The 13092-nt window shown below is 39.4% G+C and overlaps 1 protein-coding gene across 7 annotated transcripts in view; it reads right to left on the reverse strand.

The window, feature by feature from the left end:
• The window catches only part of MTCL1 (microtubule crosslinking factor 1), a 100439-nt gene that overhangs the window by 24060 nt on the left and 63287 nt on the right, over window positions 1–13092 (reverse strand). For 5 of the 7 annotated variants that reach the window (XM_085220796.1, XM_085220793.1, XM_085220798.1 and 2 more), the window contains 3 exons: window positions 9659–9751; window positions 6555–6785; window positions 4966–5154 (listed from right to left, as the gene is read on the reverse strand). In XM_085220796.1, coding sequence (XP_085076922.1) covers window positions 4966–5154; window positions 6555–6785; window positions 9659–9751 — 513 coding nt within the window. The remainder of the gene's footprint in view (window positions 1–4965; window positions 5155–6554; window positions 6786–9658; window positions 9752–13092) is intronic. The other 2 variants (XM_085220799.1, XM_085220797.1) reach the window with 1 other exon arrangement.

Below are 13092 nucleotides of genomic sequence, written 5' to 3' on the forward strand. Positions count from 1 at the left end.
AAATTCTGTGAAGATTTGCAAAAACTGTCATTTTGATGTTTTTAAAAGATTCATTCTGGATCATTAAACGAAAGGTATCCTCCAAATTTTTTTTGCAGCAATTGAGTTTGGAAACAGAAATGGGTAACATGATTTCTTTATCCAAGATCTTAATCAAACGCTCCCAGCAAGCCTCTCAAAGATCAAGGAGCAGCCAGAGATCGTATCTGACAAGTTATTCTGAATAGAAAAGACTTTTAAGAAAATTATTATTGATTAGCAGGTACGTGAGCAAAAAAATGGGAAAGCTTACTCAACAAACTCAGCATTTGATCACCTAGTTCTTATGAATGCACTGGTTTCCTTGGAAAAATAAATTAGCTGTCTTGATTCTTAGATGATAGTCTAATTCACTCTATTATTTATTTATTTTGCTCAAGTGGAGGCTTCCTGCAATTCCTCTTTTCTGATATGTCATGAAGTATAAACACAGGGACTTCAATGCAGGCAAATCCAATAAACAAGCATACAAAAAAATCTAAATAGTTTTTAAAGCATTTTTTTCCCCTAACAATATCACATACAGCATACTGTGCGTACAACTACGTCGATCTCATGTGCTGACCAGATTTTTGACATCACTGACCCCACCTCATCCACTTCTGTAATGACTAGTGAGACACGCCGCAGAACCTTTTTTTGTTCTTTAAGAAACAAACAAGCAAGTGTGCTCTACTTTTTCCAAGCCATTTGGTTCAACAGCAAAAAAAGAAAAAGCCAGACACAGGGAAATGACTGCAGGTGCTCACTGACTGACGTATAATTTGTTTGGGCTAATGAAATGTGATGGTGTATAATGTGAGGTTTTATAAGAAACAAACTCACAGAAGCAGAATTAATTCCATTAACATTTAATGCCAATTAGCAGTTTGCTACTATACAGCAGCAGTCTTCATCATGCATATAAGATCTCCTACTTTGCAATATGTAATGAGATGTTATGTTTTCACTATGAATTCTCATTCTGATACCCAATTAAGGCTAGATTCTCCAAACAGCTCAAGTCCGTTGTGTAGTAATCAGAAAAAGAACTCTTTTGAAGATTTGTCCTTAGTGTCACAGTGGGAGCTGCTGGGTACTAAGTGCTTCAAATTCCGGCCTCACTCGCTTTTGAATATTCTGACCCCACATGTTTATGAAGTACTTTTATTCAGGAGCCACATTCTGTGCTTTTGGTTCGCTTTATTTGGCAAAGTAATCGAAAGGCTGCACAAGGGAAATGAGGCAGAAGAAAAATAAACCCAAATACAACTGAAGCAAACTACATCCCTCATTCCCATGCATATATTTTTTAGCTTTGGAGTACTGCAAAATTAGGTTTTGTGAGGAAAGAAGTGACAGACTAGTACAGAGAGGTGCCAAGAGAGTCTCATTACAGGTTTATAGCCTACTGTGATGAGGACACACATTATTTCTAGAGGTATTACATCACTGTCACTTTTATGAAGACAAGTACCCTGGGTGCCCCCTGGGCTTGCTGGGATTTTAATTAACTTGCCAATATATATCCAATTTTGGTTGCATACCCCTAATTCCTGCAGAGATGTCTCCTTTGCATGGCTTTGTATTTACAATTTGAATTTGGAGAGTTCTGTGAGACTATTTTTTTGTTTTGCCAATCTGAGAGAACAGATGAAGTGCTTCTGAGACAATGTGTTTTGAAATACAACATTTACATCTAGACATGTCTGAGATTTCTGCTGGTGAAACTACCAAACAGCTTCTGCATAAGACCCATAGATACCAAACAAAGATTGTTACAGTTTTCCTGTTCCTCCCAGAGATGTCATGCAGGCAGAAGAAATGGGGCATGACTGTAACTTCCTGGGCAAGCTACCATGCAAGGATCTGCCTCTGTAGTACTGACCAGTTACTGCAATTTCAAGAACAGAGAATCTGAGAGACTCACAGCTGGTCTAGGACAGAAGAATTACAGAAGTCTTGTTGCCTCCACAGCCCAGATTTTATAGGTGAAGGGAACAACAGCTGAAAACAAATAAAAGCTAAATGTAGGAAACCTCAATTAAATTGCAGAGTCTGGTATTACAAACTGTTTAGTAGAGCACTCTATCAGAAACACAAAGTCAGGAGCCTAAACAAGCAAACAAGGTCTGTGTGTTTCTGTACTGTCAGAGATCAAAGAATCACAGAATTGTAAAGACTGGAAGGGACCTCTGGAGATCACCCAGCCCAGCTCCTGCTAAAGCAGATCCCTACAGCAGGTGGAACAGGAAGGTGTCCAGGCAGGTTTTGAATATCTCCAGAGGAGGAGACTCCATAACCTCCCTTGGCAGCTGTTTCAGCACTCTGTCACCCTTGTAGTGAAGAAGCCGTTCTCACATTCAGGTGGAACTTTCTTTTTTCTGGTTTGTGCTCTTTGCCCCTTGTTCTGTCACTGTGCATCACCAAAAAGAGCCCGGCCCCATCCAGTTGACTCCTGCCCATTAGACATTTATAAGCCTTGATATGAGCAAAAGTGAAGCCACATCTTGTTGCAAATCATTTTAGAATACTTAGGTCTTATTTACTATTCCTCTGGGCTTTTCCTTTACTATGCTTTGAAAACAAATACTGCATGAGCAAAAAAAGATATAATTGGGGGTTTTCTTGACCTCCCCCTACCATCACCAATATATGAGTGTATTGCTTTTTAATGCTTTTTCCACTGAAACACAAATGTATAAACTCTTCTTATTACTTCGCTTATCTTACACATCCAACATACTTTTCACTCCTTCTATTCAGGTGTACCAAAGCACTTGCTTTTCTGCAGCCAATTCTCCCTCATCTCTTACTACACACATTGAAATGCTTATTTATAGCAAGCCCATAACAAACCCTGATTAGTTTGCTTGTCTTCTGACCTTCACCAGACTTCCTTTGTGGTTCTTGAACCTTGCCATTTTCTTGCCTAACACCATCTGCAATGTGCCCCTGCTATCAGCTAATGGAAAACACCACCTCCATGGGGAGCCACATAAATGTCCTAGACAAGTATTTTCCTTCAAGTTAAGTATCACAAATCACAATAATATAAAATCAGAAACTGCTTTTTTAAGGTCTTGGGGTTTATAATTTTTCTCAGAGCAATTTCACTCTCCGTACATGGTAATAAAGTCAGCAACAGGAATGTAGGCTGAAAATACAAGCCATTAAATATTAACATTAAATGTTAAAAATAAGAATGGATTACCTCAAGTTACAGGAAGCCTTTTCTTTTTTCTGACCTAGTCCTGTCAACTACTCCTAGACTATTTCAAGATTTCCTTCCTAATGTAAAACAAGCACTGATGCATTTCATCTTGAAACTCATCAGGCAGAAGCAGCAACTTACGGATCTCCTGAGTAGCGGCAGACCTTGGAGACTTCCAGCTTCACCACTCACCCTGAGTTCCCCATATAAACACTGCTTGCTTCCAGCTGAAAGTTGAAGGGACTTACTGAAGACCTCCATACCCCTGGATGGTTTTTTTAGTGCAGTCTGACCAGACAGTGTTGTACTGGGAAGTGAGTGCTGCTGAGTCTGCTCTTCAGAAAGGATGTGCTCTGGGTCAGCTGATACTCTCAGAGCTTTTGGACCTTAGATTACACAGGTGAAGTGATTTCTCGCTCTAGTTTTGTTTAGTTAATGGATGCATTAACAAGCTTGCATTTTGGGATCACATGTGAATTAAGTGGAGCTGCCAGTTTTAAGAGAAAACCTGTAACGGTGTAGAGCAAAGTCCAGGTTTTTGAGGTTGCTGAGTGAGGGGAAGGAAGTTTGCAGGGCCAAACTATCCACCACAGCAGGACAGACAATTCAAGTCCAAATGATACTGAGGTGCTCGAGGAGAGCCTTGAGGGCATGGGAGGTGCATGCTTTTTTTGTTCTCTAGTGTTTTTAATTCAGACAGAAAGCGTACATGAAGATACACCTCAGATTAGTGAGGTTGGTTGCAGTGCAGCTTATGCATCTCCAAAGCACCAGTCTAACCTTACTAAGGGACAGAGATTTACTGCTTGCTGTGTATCTATTAGACCATAGACAATAAGTAAACAAAATGTATGTCATCCTGAGAGTCTGGAGAATTCAAGACAGAGAACTGAAATGAAAAGACCCCATCCTCAGAGCCTGTAGTGAGACCAGCAAAGTAACACAGTCACAGGGACACAAGTGCCTGAGTGGTCTTGCTGTGGAGTGGGCTCCCAAGTCAGGGGCTGGACATACATTGAGCATAAGGAATAAATCTTCAAAACTTTTTTCATTTGTGTTTTGTACAGAGTTCTTGTTCCGTTCACCTTCTGACTGCAAAAATATAAAGTGTATATGAACAACAGATAGAAGCCTTAACTTTGTCCCCTTTGTATGTGTACTGCTATTGGTAGGACTGCTGGTATACTCAATGCAAAAAGCTGGCATATATGGCATGTAGGCAGGGCACCGGAGATGTCAAGGAAAAGTCAGCATGATTTGCTTTTAGGTATCTAAAAACAAGTCCAGTGACAGGAAGGAACTTTTGCATTGCTTTCTCATCATCTCTAAGGAAAACATTAAATATACAATAAATAGTTTCTTAAATAATTTAAAGGAAATAAAATCACCTCTACTCACTAAAAGCTTGACAGTAGAATAGAATAGATGTGCTCAGAAAGATGAGCATGTGAATTCTGCAAGCTATCACATACTGATAGATGTTTCTGGGCAAACAGCCATAGGAGGAAATAGGATTTTTCACCGATAGCATCTGCCAACAGGAGAACAGTAATCACACGACTCCTGATTAAATATAAATATAATGGACAAAGTCCATTGTAATTGCTGTGCAGCTAGCAGGATTTTTACAAGTGTGGTTTTAGGCGACTTAGCACAGCAACAGAAAAAAATGAATTCCCTTGGAACATCCACACTTTCCATTCCTAGCATACGTTATACAAGTGGTATGGTACCTGCTTCTGCTGCTGCAGTAACTCTGCAGTCTGCAGCTGTGGTCTGTGATCTGCACTCTCTGCAGTGGGATGCTGGGAGAAATCTGTCAGTGCAAACACAACATCCTCTTCCTCCTCCTCTCGCTCCGCATCATCCGCCTTCTGCTCAGACTGAAAGCCAAATTCTGGGAGGGCTTCAAGATGCTCGATCTGAAATGCAAGAGATGGGACACAGCAACACTCTCTTTGCCAGTTACTTAGGTAGAGAGAAATGCAGTATGGTGGATATAGTCTGCCATGCATCAATGAAAAGCCACACAGGACACTGGTGGTATCGTATAATGAAAACGTAGAGATCAGGGAGTATCCCAATCTAGCACTTCATATTCTCTACTGTGTTAGCAAATCATTTGCTACCAGTAGTGACTGGAGATGAATTGATTGTAAATTACCCAGTCAAAAATCCAAACAATAAAAAAATGAAAGCTCTTCTGATACTAGAAGATGAGCTATTTTACACACAAGCAAATTAGTACTGCTGAAATAAAGAAGAATGGAATTATTTCTAAATAGATACTCAGCCCTTGTTTCTGACTCATTATACCACAGCACCCTTTATACAGAATACATAACAGTGGAGCTACTTCTACTAGACCTGAACGTTTACTTGTTCTGCCAAACGTAGCAAAAGACTGAAGGACACTTGCTATACAAATATCTGAAATACTGAAAAAATTACTTAGCTGCCTTAGCAAAATGTTTCAGAACTGCATGATCCTGCAGGATAACTCCATGATCCCCAGAATTCTGGTGAAAATGTCAGAATGGGTAAGTTCACTTTTCTTTTTACGTTTCCTTTACACAGGATATCTGAAGCAAACTGTAATTCTGGATATGCAGCTTGACATATATATTGACAATATAGCAGTGGCTTTTCTACAGTGCACTTTCTGCCATCACATCCCTGCTAAGATGTGTCAGCTTTGGGATGCCAGTTTGTTAATGTGCTCTTGAAATTCCTTATCTTAATTTAGTTGCTACTTGGAAAATTACTTTGATGACTACTGGTGTACTGCTCCTGATGGTGATAGACGTGTGTATGAAGAAAAGGAAAAAATAAGAATGATTCACTGTGAGTTCCCACAAGACTGTATAATTCTCTTGCCAACATGAAAACAGAGCTTCCCTCCATCTGTATTACTGAAGGCTTTATAAGGAACACATTGCACACAATGACAAAAGCACACAACCCATCTAAATAGATTTGATTCCATCAGCTCAATAAGATATTTTTCTTTCCAAAAATTATTCAGGGTTATTATCTTAGAGACTTAATTAAATCTTCATTTACTATGGGAGATTTTTTAAGGCCAAATGCTTGTACTAGTTAAGGGTTTAGATTTAAAGATAGGTGATGTGCAACATGAAGACAGAATGCAAAATATCCTTTAGCACAAACCAATAATAAGAAAAAGCTTTGTGTTTTATTCGAATCCTCTTAAAATCTAAGTTTACTTACAGTTGGTGATGCTACATCATATTTAAAATCTACGGGTAAAGAAAGAACATCCAGTGTAATTTCACTGGGTTAGTGGTGGTGGGCCAGTTACCTCTAGTATGTCCTCCCCATCATCCTCCATTCGTTTGCCTTGCCGCCAGTGTTTCAGCAGCCACTTCAGTTTGACATACACGAGGAAAGTGTCCTGCTTGAAATGCCTGAGTTCTTGCTGCAGCAAACTCTTCTCCTGGCTCCAAGTCTTTTCTTCCAGTTTGTTCTGCAAAGTCAAGCTCTGCACTTCCAAATCTTTCCTCCTCAGGGTCTGCATATGCTCCTCTTCCAGCTTTAATGGAACAACAGACACTGTGTCAAAGTGCTGGTGGTCTCCAGGATTTGGATTTTGTTGGCTGAGACAAATCAAAATATCTAATTTTCATCAGTTATGAATAGTTATTCAGTTTGGCTCAGCAAGTTCCTCAGCAGTTATAACTGTCATTTGAGGAAGTTAGGGCACAGCAGCCAATAAACTTAGCTTAATAACCATATCTAAGTAACGTGCTGTGGAATTGGACAGTTTATTTACTTCTAAGGATGCAAGAGAATTCTACTTTTGCTTAAATGTTTTATACTCATCAAATTTTCTTTCCTCTCTTGATTGTATCCCTGCAGTACATTCCTGGAAGAGGCACCACTCAGCGCTTAAGTGCTACATACATCACATCTGCTAAATGTATTTGAAACTATTTCTAGGAGATGGGACTGCAATTGCCCTTCAGACAACCTGAAATATTATCCTAATCTCCTTGGCTACAGACTCATCCCTTCCTCTGTGAATACATCTCCTTCTCCTTCCAGAAGGGCAGTGCTCCCCATAGACCTGCATCATACTCAGATGTCTCTGAACCTAGAAAACAAATACTTCTAGGTCAGGGACACAGGCAGAACCTGAAAAGACAGAATTTGGCTGCAACTTGGCCTTCAATATGTCTCAGTTTCAGTAGCAGAAGCACCAGAAAAGATCACTGTTCAAAGCTAACATATCATTACATCCCTTTCAACACAAGCCAATCTGAAACAATATTCCTTAAACGTGACTTCTCCCTCAATATGTCAAAATCAAATCACTACATGTCACTGGCCTCATAACACTTGTATAAGTTTGTTGTACAGGATCTCTTCTTTTACACAGATGAAATGGCATTTCCCCTTCAAACAAGCTGTTGAGAAAGGTCTGTCAAGAAAGGTCAGAAAAGGAGTACAGAGCCACTGCTTACAGATGCCAGTTTCTACAAGTTTCCATTTTGTAGAAGAGCTTTTCCCTTGCCTGACCAGCTCCACAGATGAAGAAAGCCAAAGTAAACTAACGACCATAATGATTTAAGGAACATACCCTGCAAGAAACAACACACGAGGATGAAGAATGCTTCATGGATTTTTTTCTTCTGTAACCTTTAGCACTTAGTACTGCTAACAAATATATGCTTGGTTTTCATGGCAATCTTCAGGTGCTACTTTTCCATACTAGACTGTTTACTAAGGACTCTCCTGCCCTTTAAACGATGCACTCTGGCATTACACAAATTTACAACATCTATGCAACTATGCATTAATACATCCATAACATTAATCTAAATGATTTGGAATATTTTTATAATAAAAATTGATAAATAAATAATTCTTTAAGGAACTGTAAGGCTTGTAAAATATTCCTGATTAAATTATTCACAGCAGTTACTAAATCATATGGGTTTAAAATGCATCTTAAAAGTAGTCTGAAACAGTATCAGATATAATGGCCCAAAAAACATACATGCAACTCCTGATGACACTCACAGGGACTATACAGTGCTACCACACACCAGTGTAATGTCATTAAATATTGCCAAAAAATGAGAGTAAAAAAGGAGTTCTTTCTTTTATATTTAAATTTTAAGGGAATAAATGAACAGATTTTGTGTTGATGCAAATTCTTCCATCAAATGAAGCTATGGTTAAATACAGCAAAGATCTATGAGTCATTTCCACCAGAAGTTCTGGTAGACGATAAAAAAAAGGAATAATATCAACAGGATGGCCATAATCTGGAAAAAAAATAAAGAATCCAGGAGATAGTTTTATTATTCTATTTCTACTAGCTGAAAGCATTGAATGAAAGCTTTGATTTTGCTGCATTTCTCATTGTTTTAATAGCCGTTACGATCACAGATTCTTGCAGAAAGTCCTGGTGGAGATGGCAGAATATTTTTGTGCTTTTTCAATGGATAACTACTGCAAAAGAAAATAATTTTGAGGCAGGCATAACAAAAAGCATTCATGGCCAAGGCAACTGGGAAAGAAATCAATTTACGGGTTTCCTTCAAAAGCAAAGCCTCCATGAGGAAGCTCCTATTGAGATCAACCGAAAATTAAAGCTACTTACGAAAAACGAAAGATACCACTTGGGCATAATGAGATTAGCTGGCACAAGGATAAATACTTAACATTATACAGTAATTGTGCTGAATTTAGTCTGAGAGTAAATTTAAAAAGAAAACTTCTATTAAGAGCCAAACAGCCTGCAAAAATGAGTAACAGTTATTTGTTTGTCTTGCTTTAGGAGCTAGAGATCACAAAAGGATTAGCTCATATGTTCCAGCCTTCAAAAAAGCAGAGAAACCCATATAACAAAATATGATTTGTTCACCAGTTTCAAATAAGAGGTTAGAATCATGGGGCACTGAGGGATACAGAAGATCCTGTTTTGTGTCTCAGTTACTAAAGTACAACTCTTCCAGGTTCAGAGAAAAGCTGGGTTTTCTTTGGACTAAGAGGGGTCTGAATAAGGCACAGAACCCAACATGCCCTCAGAAATCAAATGTACCCTTCCTGTCCTCACAGAGAGCTGACAGAGCTTATATAATCTCCTCTGCACTATTCCTTATCCCTGCCTCAACTTCCACTCCTCCACTGAGGTAGCCATCTGGCAGGGTACCCCCTTTACAGCTCAGTTTTGTCCAGTACCATGGACTCTTTCTAACACAGTCTACACACAGAAAGACAAAACTCTTCTCCAACAATGGAGAAAACAGATTCAAATTAGCAAAACAGGTTTTTTGTGCTTGCATTTCCCCAGCCTCCAAGCTCTCCCAGGGAGCTCAACAAGGCTCCACCAGGACAGCATGGTCCACGCCACGCGTCATGGCCACACGTCTTCCAGCAGTTGGGTTTCGTATTTACCTGAATGATCTTTTCTGTAAACTTTTCTTGCTCCTCCTGGTGAAGTCTTGTCTCCTGCTCAAGCTGAGCCTGAAGCTCCTGTATCGATACACTCTGCACAGGTAAAACATGGGAATCCCTCAGCTGATCAGCAGGAAAAAGGAATGGGCTTAGCAGAAAATGGGTTTCAGTTGTGGAAAAAAAGGGAAAAAAGAGAAGAACCGCAGGACAAACATCTGTACAACTCATGGTTATCGAAAGTTAAAACCAAAGCACAGTGTGCAAATAAGGAGCAGTGTCCTAAGCATGTGTGGAAATGTCCTGTGTGACTTCTTATTAAGACTAAAGCTGTGATGTTGGTGCTGCCTGTAGCATTCCTTCTTTCGGGCCTCTAGTCCAGGACGGCACAAGGAAGTGAAACAGCTCACCATGAATGCCATCTGCCAAACCAGTTCCTATTTGCAGGATTCCACATTTGGTAGCATGTATTACTATGGTAATCAGAGCTATTGAATTTTAACATCTCTGCAGAAGATGTATCTAATGTACACATTTTGCACCTTATTATTTATTCATTTGCAATACTTCTGATTAGACAGTTAATGGGATAGCATTTATTAAAGCAATTGAGCATATAAAGTTCTTTTCTTCAGACACAGAGCAGCTCTCTGCACAAGTTGACTTAATTCTGCAATTTCTACTCAAAATAATTGCTCCACAGATGTCACGATGACAAATTAGGTGAGCCTGAGATTTGACCGTTACACTTAAGGATCTCTCCTTTAGGTCAAGCACTTTTTTAATCTTAATAATTTCAATTTTACTTTGAATATAAATTTGGCACCCCATCCACTTTGCTCCTGACAGTTACTTAATTCAAAAATAAAGACCCAAGAAGGTAGAGTCACAGACCTCGCTATTTATGCTGCACCAGTTAATCTTGCGGCGCTTAGATTCCTGATCAGCACTTTCTGTGTCCTTCATTTTGTCTCTCTTGCTTTGGATGCTTTGCCTGCATCAGCGTGCTGCTCAGCCAGGCTCTCTGCACACACCAGCAGTGCCACTACAGAAAACACTTTGCCACCAAACACCTGCTTTTCTGAGAAAGACACACTCAGAGAAGAGATCCCCTCAGGCTTCAAAGTTCCTTCTCCACTGGATAATGTTGTGCCTGATCTAAGTGGTTGGTAACCCCACCCAGGGCAGGGAGCTGGAACTGGACGATCTCCGAGCTCACTTCCAACCCAAGCCATTCAACGATCCTGATACCCTCACTGACTTGTGCACATCTGTGTTGTACATGAAGAAGTGACACTTTCAGCACCCCAAAAGGCATCAGAAGGTGACCAAGAGCATAACTGTCATTAATTGTCTCACCCACTTTTTAGGTACGTGGTAAACAAGAACCAGTGTACCTAGTTAATTCTGGTCTAATTTTAAAAATGTGTGTTTCCGTGAATTCAAAATCAGTCAGAATTGTGCCAAGTCTATCTGACAAAAGCAGTTACACATGGCAACTCCCTCCCATGGGTAATAATCATGTAAAAATATCTTGTAGTTTGCCTCAAGAAATGAAAACAGCACAATTCTCGTAAAAATTCATATGTTGTTAATTTAAACTATACATAAAGTATAACTGATATTAGAGAGACTCTGTCTACAATCATAGAACTACATATTTTGGCAGCTAGAAAGGTAATTTGTCTTTGGACTCCTGAAATTAGAAACTGAATCAGAGCAGCAAAAGCTTTTACCAGGAAGGAAAGGTTTGACTTTTTCACTATTCATTTCACATTTGTGTTTTCCAATGAACAACAATTTGCTACAAGATCACATGTTGCAATTTAAACTAATGCTAATTGGGATTACACAGTTACATATACACTGGGAATATTTTTGTCTGCAAAATTAGAATATGAAAATGCAGTTTTTTTAAAAAACATGCAGCTCATGCAAAGCCAAATTCCAGGAAACCTGGGCACTAGCATTATGCGATAGCTTCTGAAATTACTAGGGGAGATTAAATGCATCATAAAGGCAAATATACTATTACATGCACACTCAAGAGTGTAAATCCTTTTACAATTGCTTTGCCTGTTTAAGTATGATATATTTTTATAAGTGGTAAATGTGTTGAAAAGCAGTTAATGCATGACTGCAGAGCAGCACAACATTCTACTTCCAGCGCAACCTGAGGGCTCTTCATAGCCTATCATTTCACATAATGTCATGTCTATTAGGAGCAGTGGGATTAGTACTGCTCAAATCAAGGGAGATAAGGCTGCTTAAGGGCCTAATGGATTACTGCTAAATATCTGGATAATAAATGAAGAATACATAAAAGTGGATCAAGTGATATTTGTATGTGCAGCTCAGGCACCTGATAGTGCATTGGTGGATGCTTGTATGCTCCATATAAGCAGCTGGGTTCAGTCTGTGGCACAATTGTGGTTTTGTTTTGTTTTGGAAAACAACACTGCTACAAAATTAACACAGAAATTGATATCCTGCTGACTTCCATTCTTTGTCTCCTTTTTTTCAGTAATGGGTGTGCTACAGGAGGAATAGGAAATGCCCTGAATGTGAGGGCCACCACACAACATACTGACATCACAGTAACAGACACAAACTCACTACAAGACACAGAAACACACTACAGTAGGAACTACAGGCTAATGCTACTCCATCAAAGCATCACAGAAACATTTGAACTTCATCTGCAGCTCCACAACAACCAAAAGTTTTCCAAAAAAACCCAGTTATCACTTTTCCACGCCTACTTCCACCCTTGTCATCCCAGATAGATGGAACCAAATCCTTCTGCTAAGCCATCTTGTCTCACCTGGTATCTCTCCAGAACAAGCTAATTGATGCCGCTATCTTTACCACACAAGGATAGTCAATGTCATCCACAGTTTGGGGGTCATCACCACAGCTCATTCCACCAACACTTTTCTGACTCTCTTGGCAAGTTGAAGGCTTTTCAAGCTATATTCTGGCTCATACATTCCACAATTCTGCTGACTGTTTTACTATGATTACCATGAGGTATGGCTTGGTCTTATTTGTATGATTTCTCTATTTTACCATAGCTAATTCAAACTTCTGTTTGTCTCTGAATTGAATTATACGCAACAATCATGAACATTAGATTCCACAAAATCATTCTTTGCAGCCTTTTTTCAAAATGGATGGAGCACCTTAAGACCTGGGGAGGCAGGGTAGAAAGATGCTCTCCAGTATTTGTGTACAATTGCAAGGAAGACTGAAGAAGAACATTTTATGCTGCTGACCTGCTGCCATCTTACAGTGCTTTAGACCACACACTCTAAGAACGACTACTTTTTTTTACACTTTACAGCTGATCATTGCTTGCGTACAGTAAAGCAGATTGATAGGAACTTCCAGTGCCTTTTATATTACTTTCGACATGCAATACACATCTAACTGAATCC

This window comes from Meleagris gallopavo, chromosome 3 (genome assembly GCF_905368555.1).
Source record: "Meleagris gallopavo chromosome 3, MGAL_WU_HG_1.1, whole genome shotgun sequence".
Lineage (NCBI taxonomy): Eukaryota > Metazoa > Chordata > Aves > Galliformes > Phasianidae > Meleagris > Meleagris gallopavo.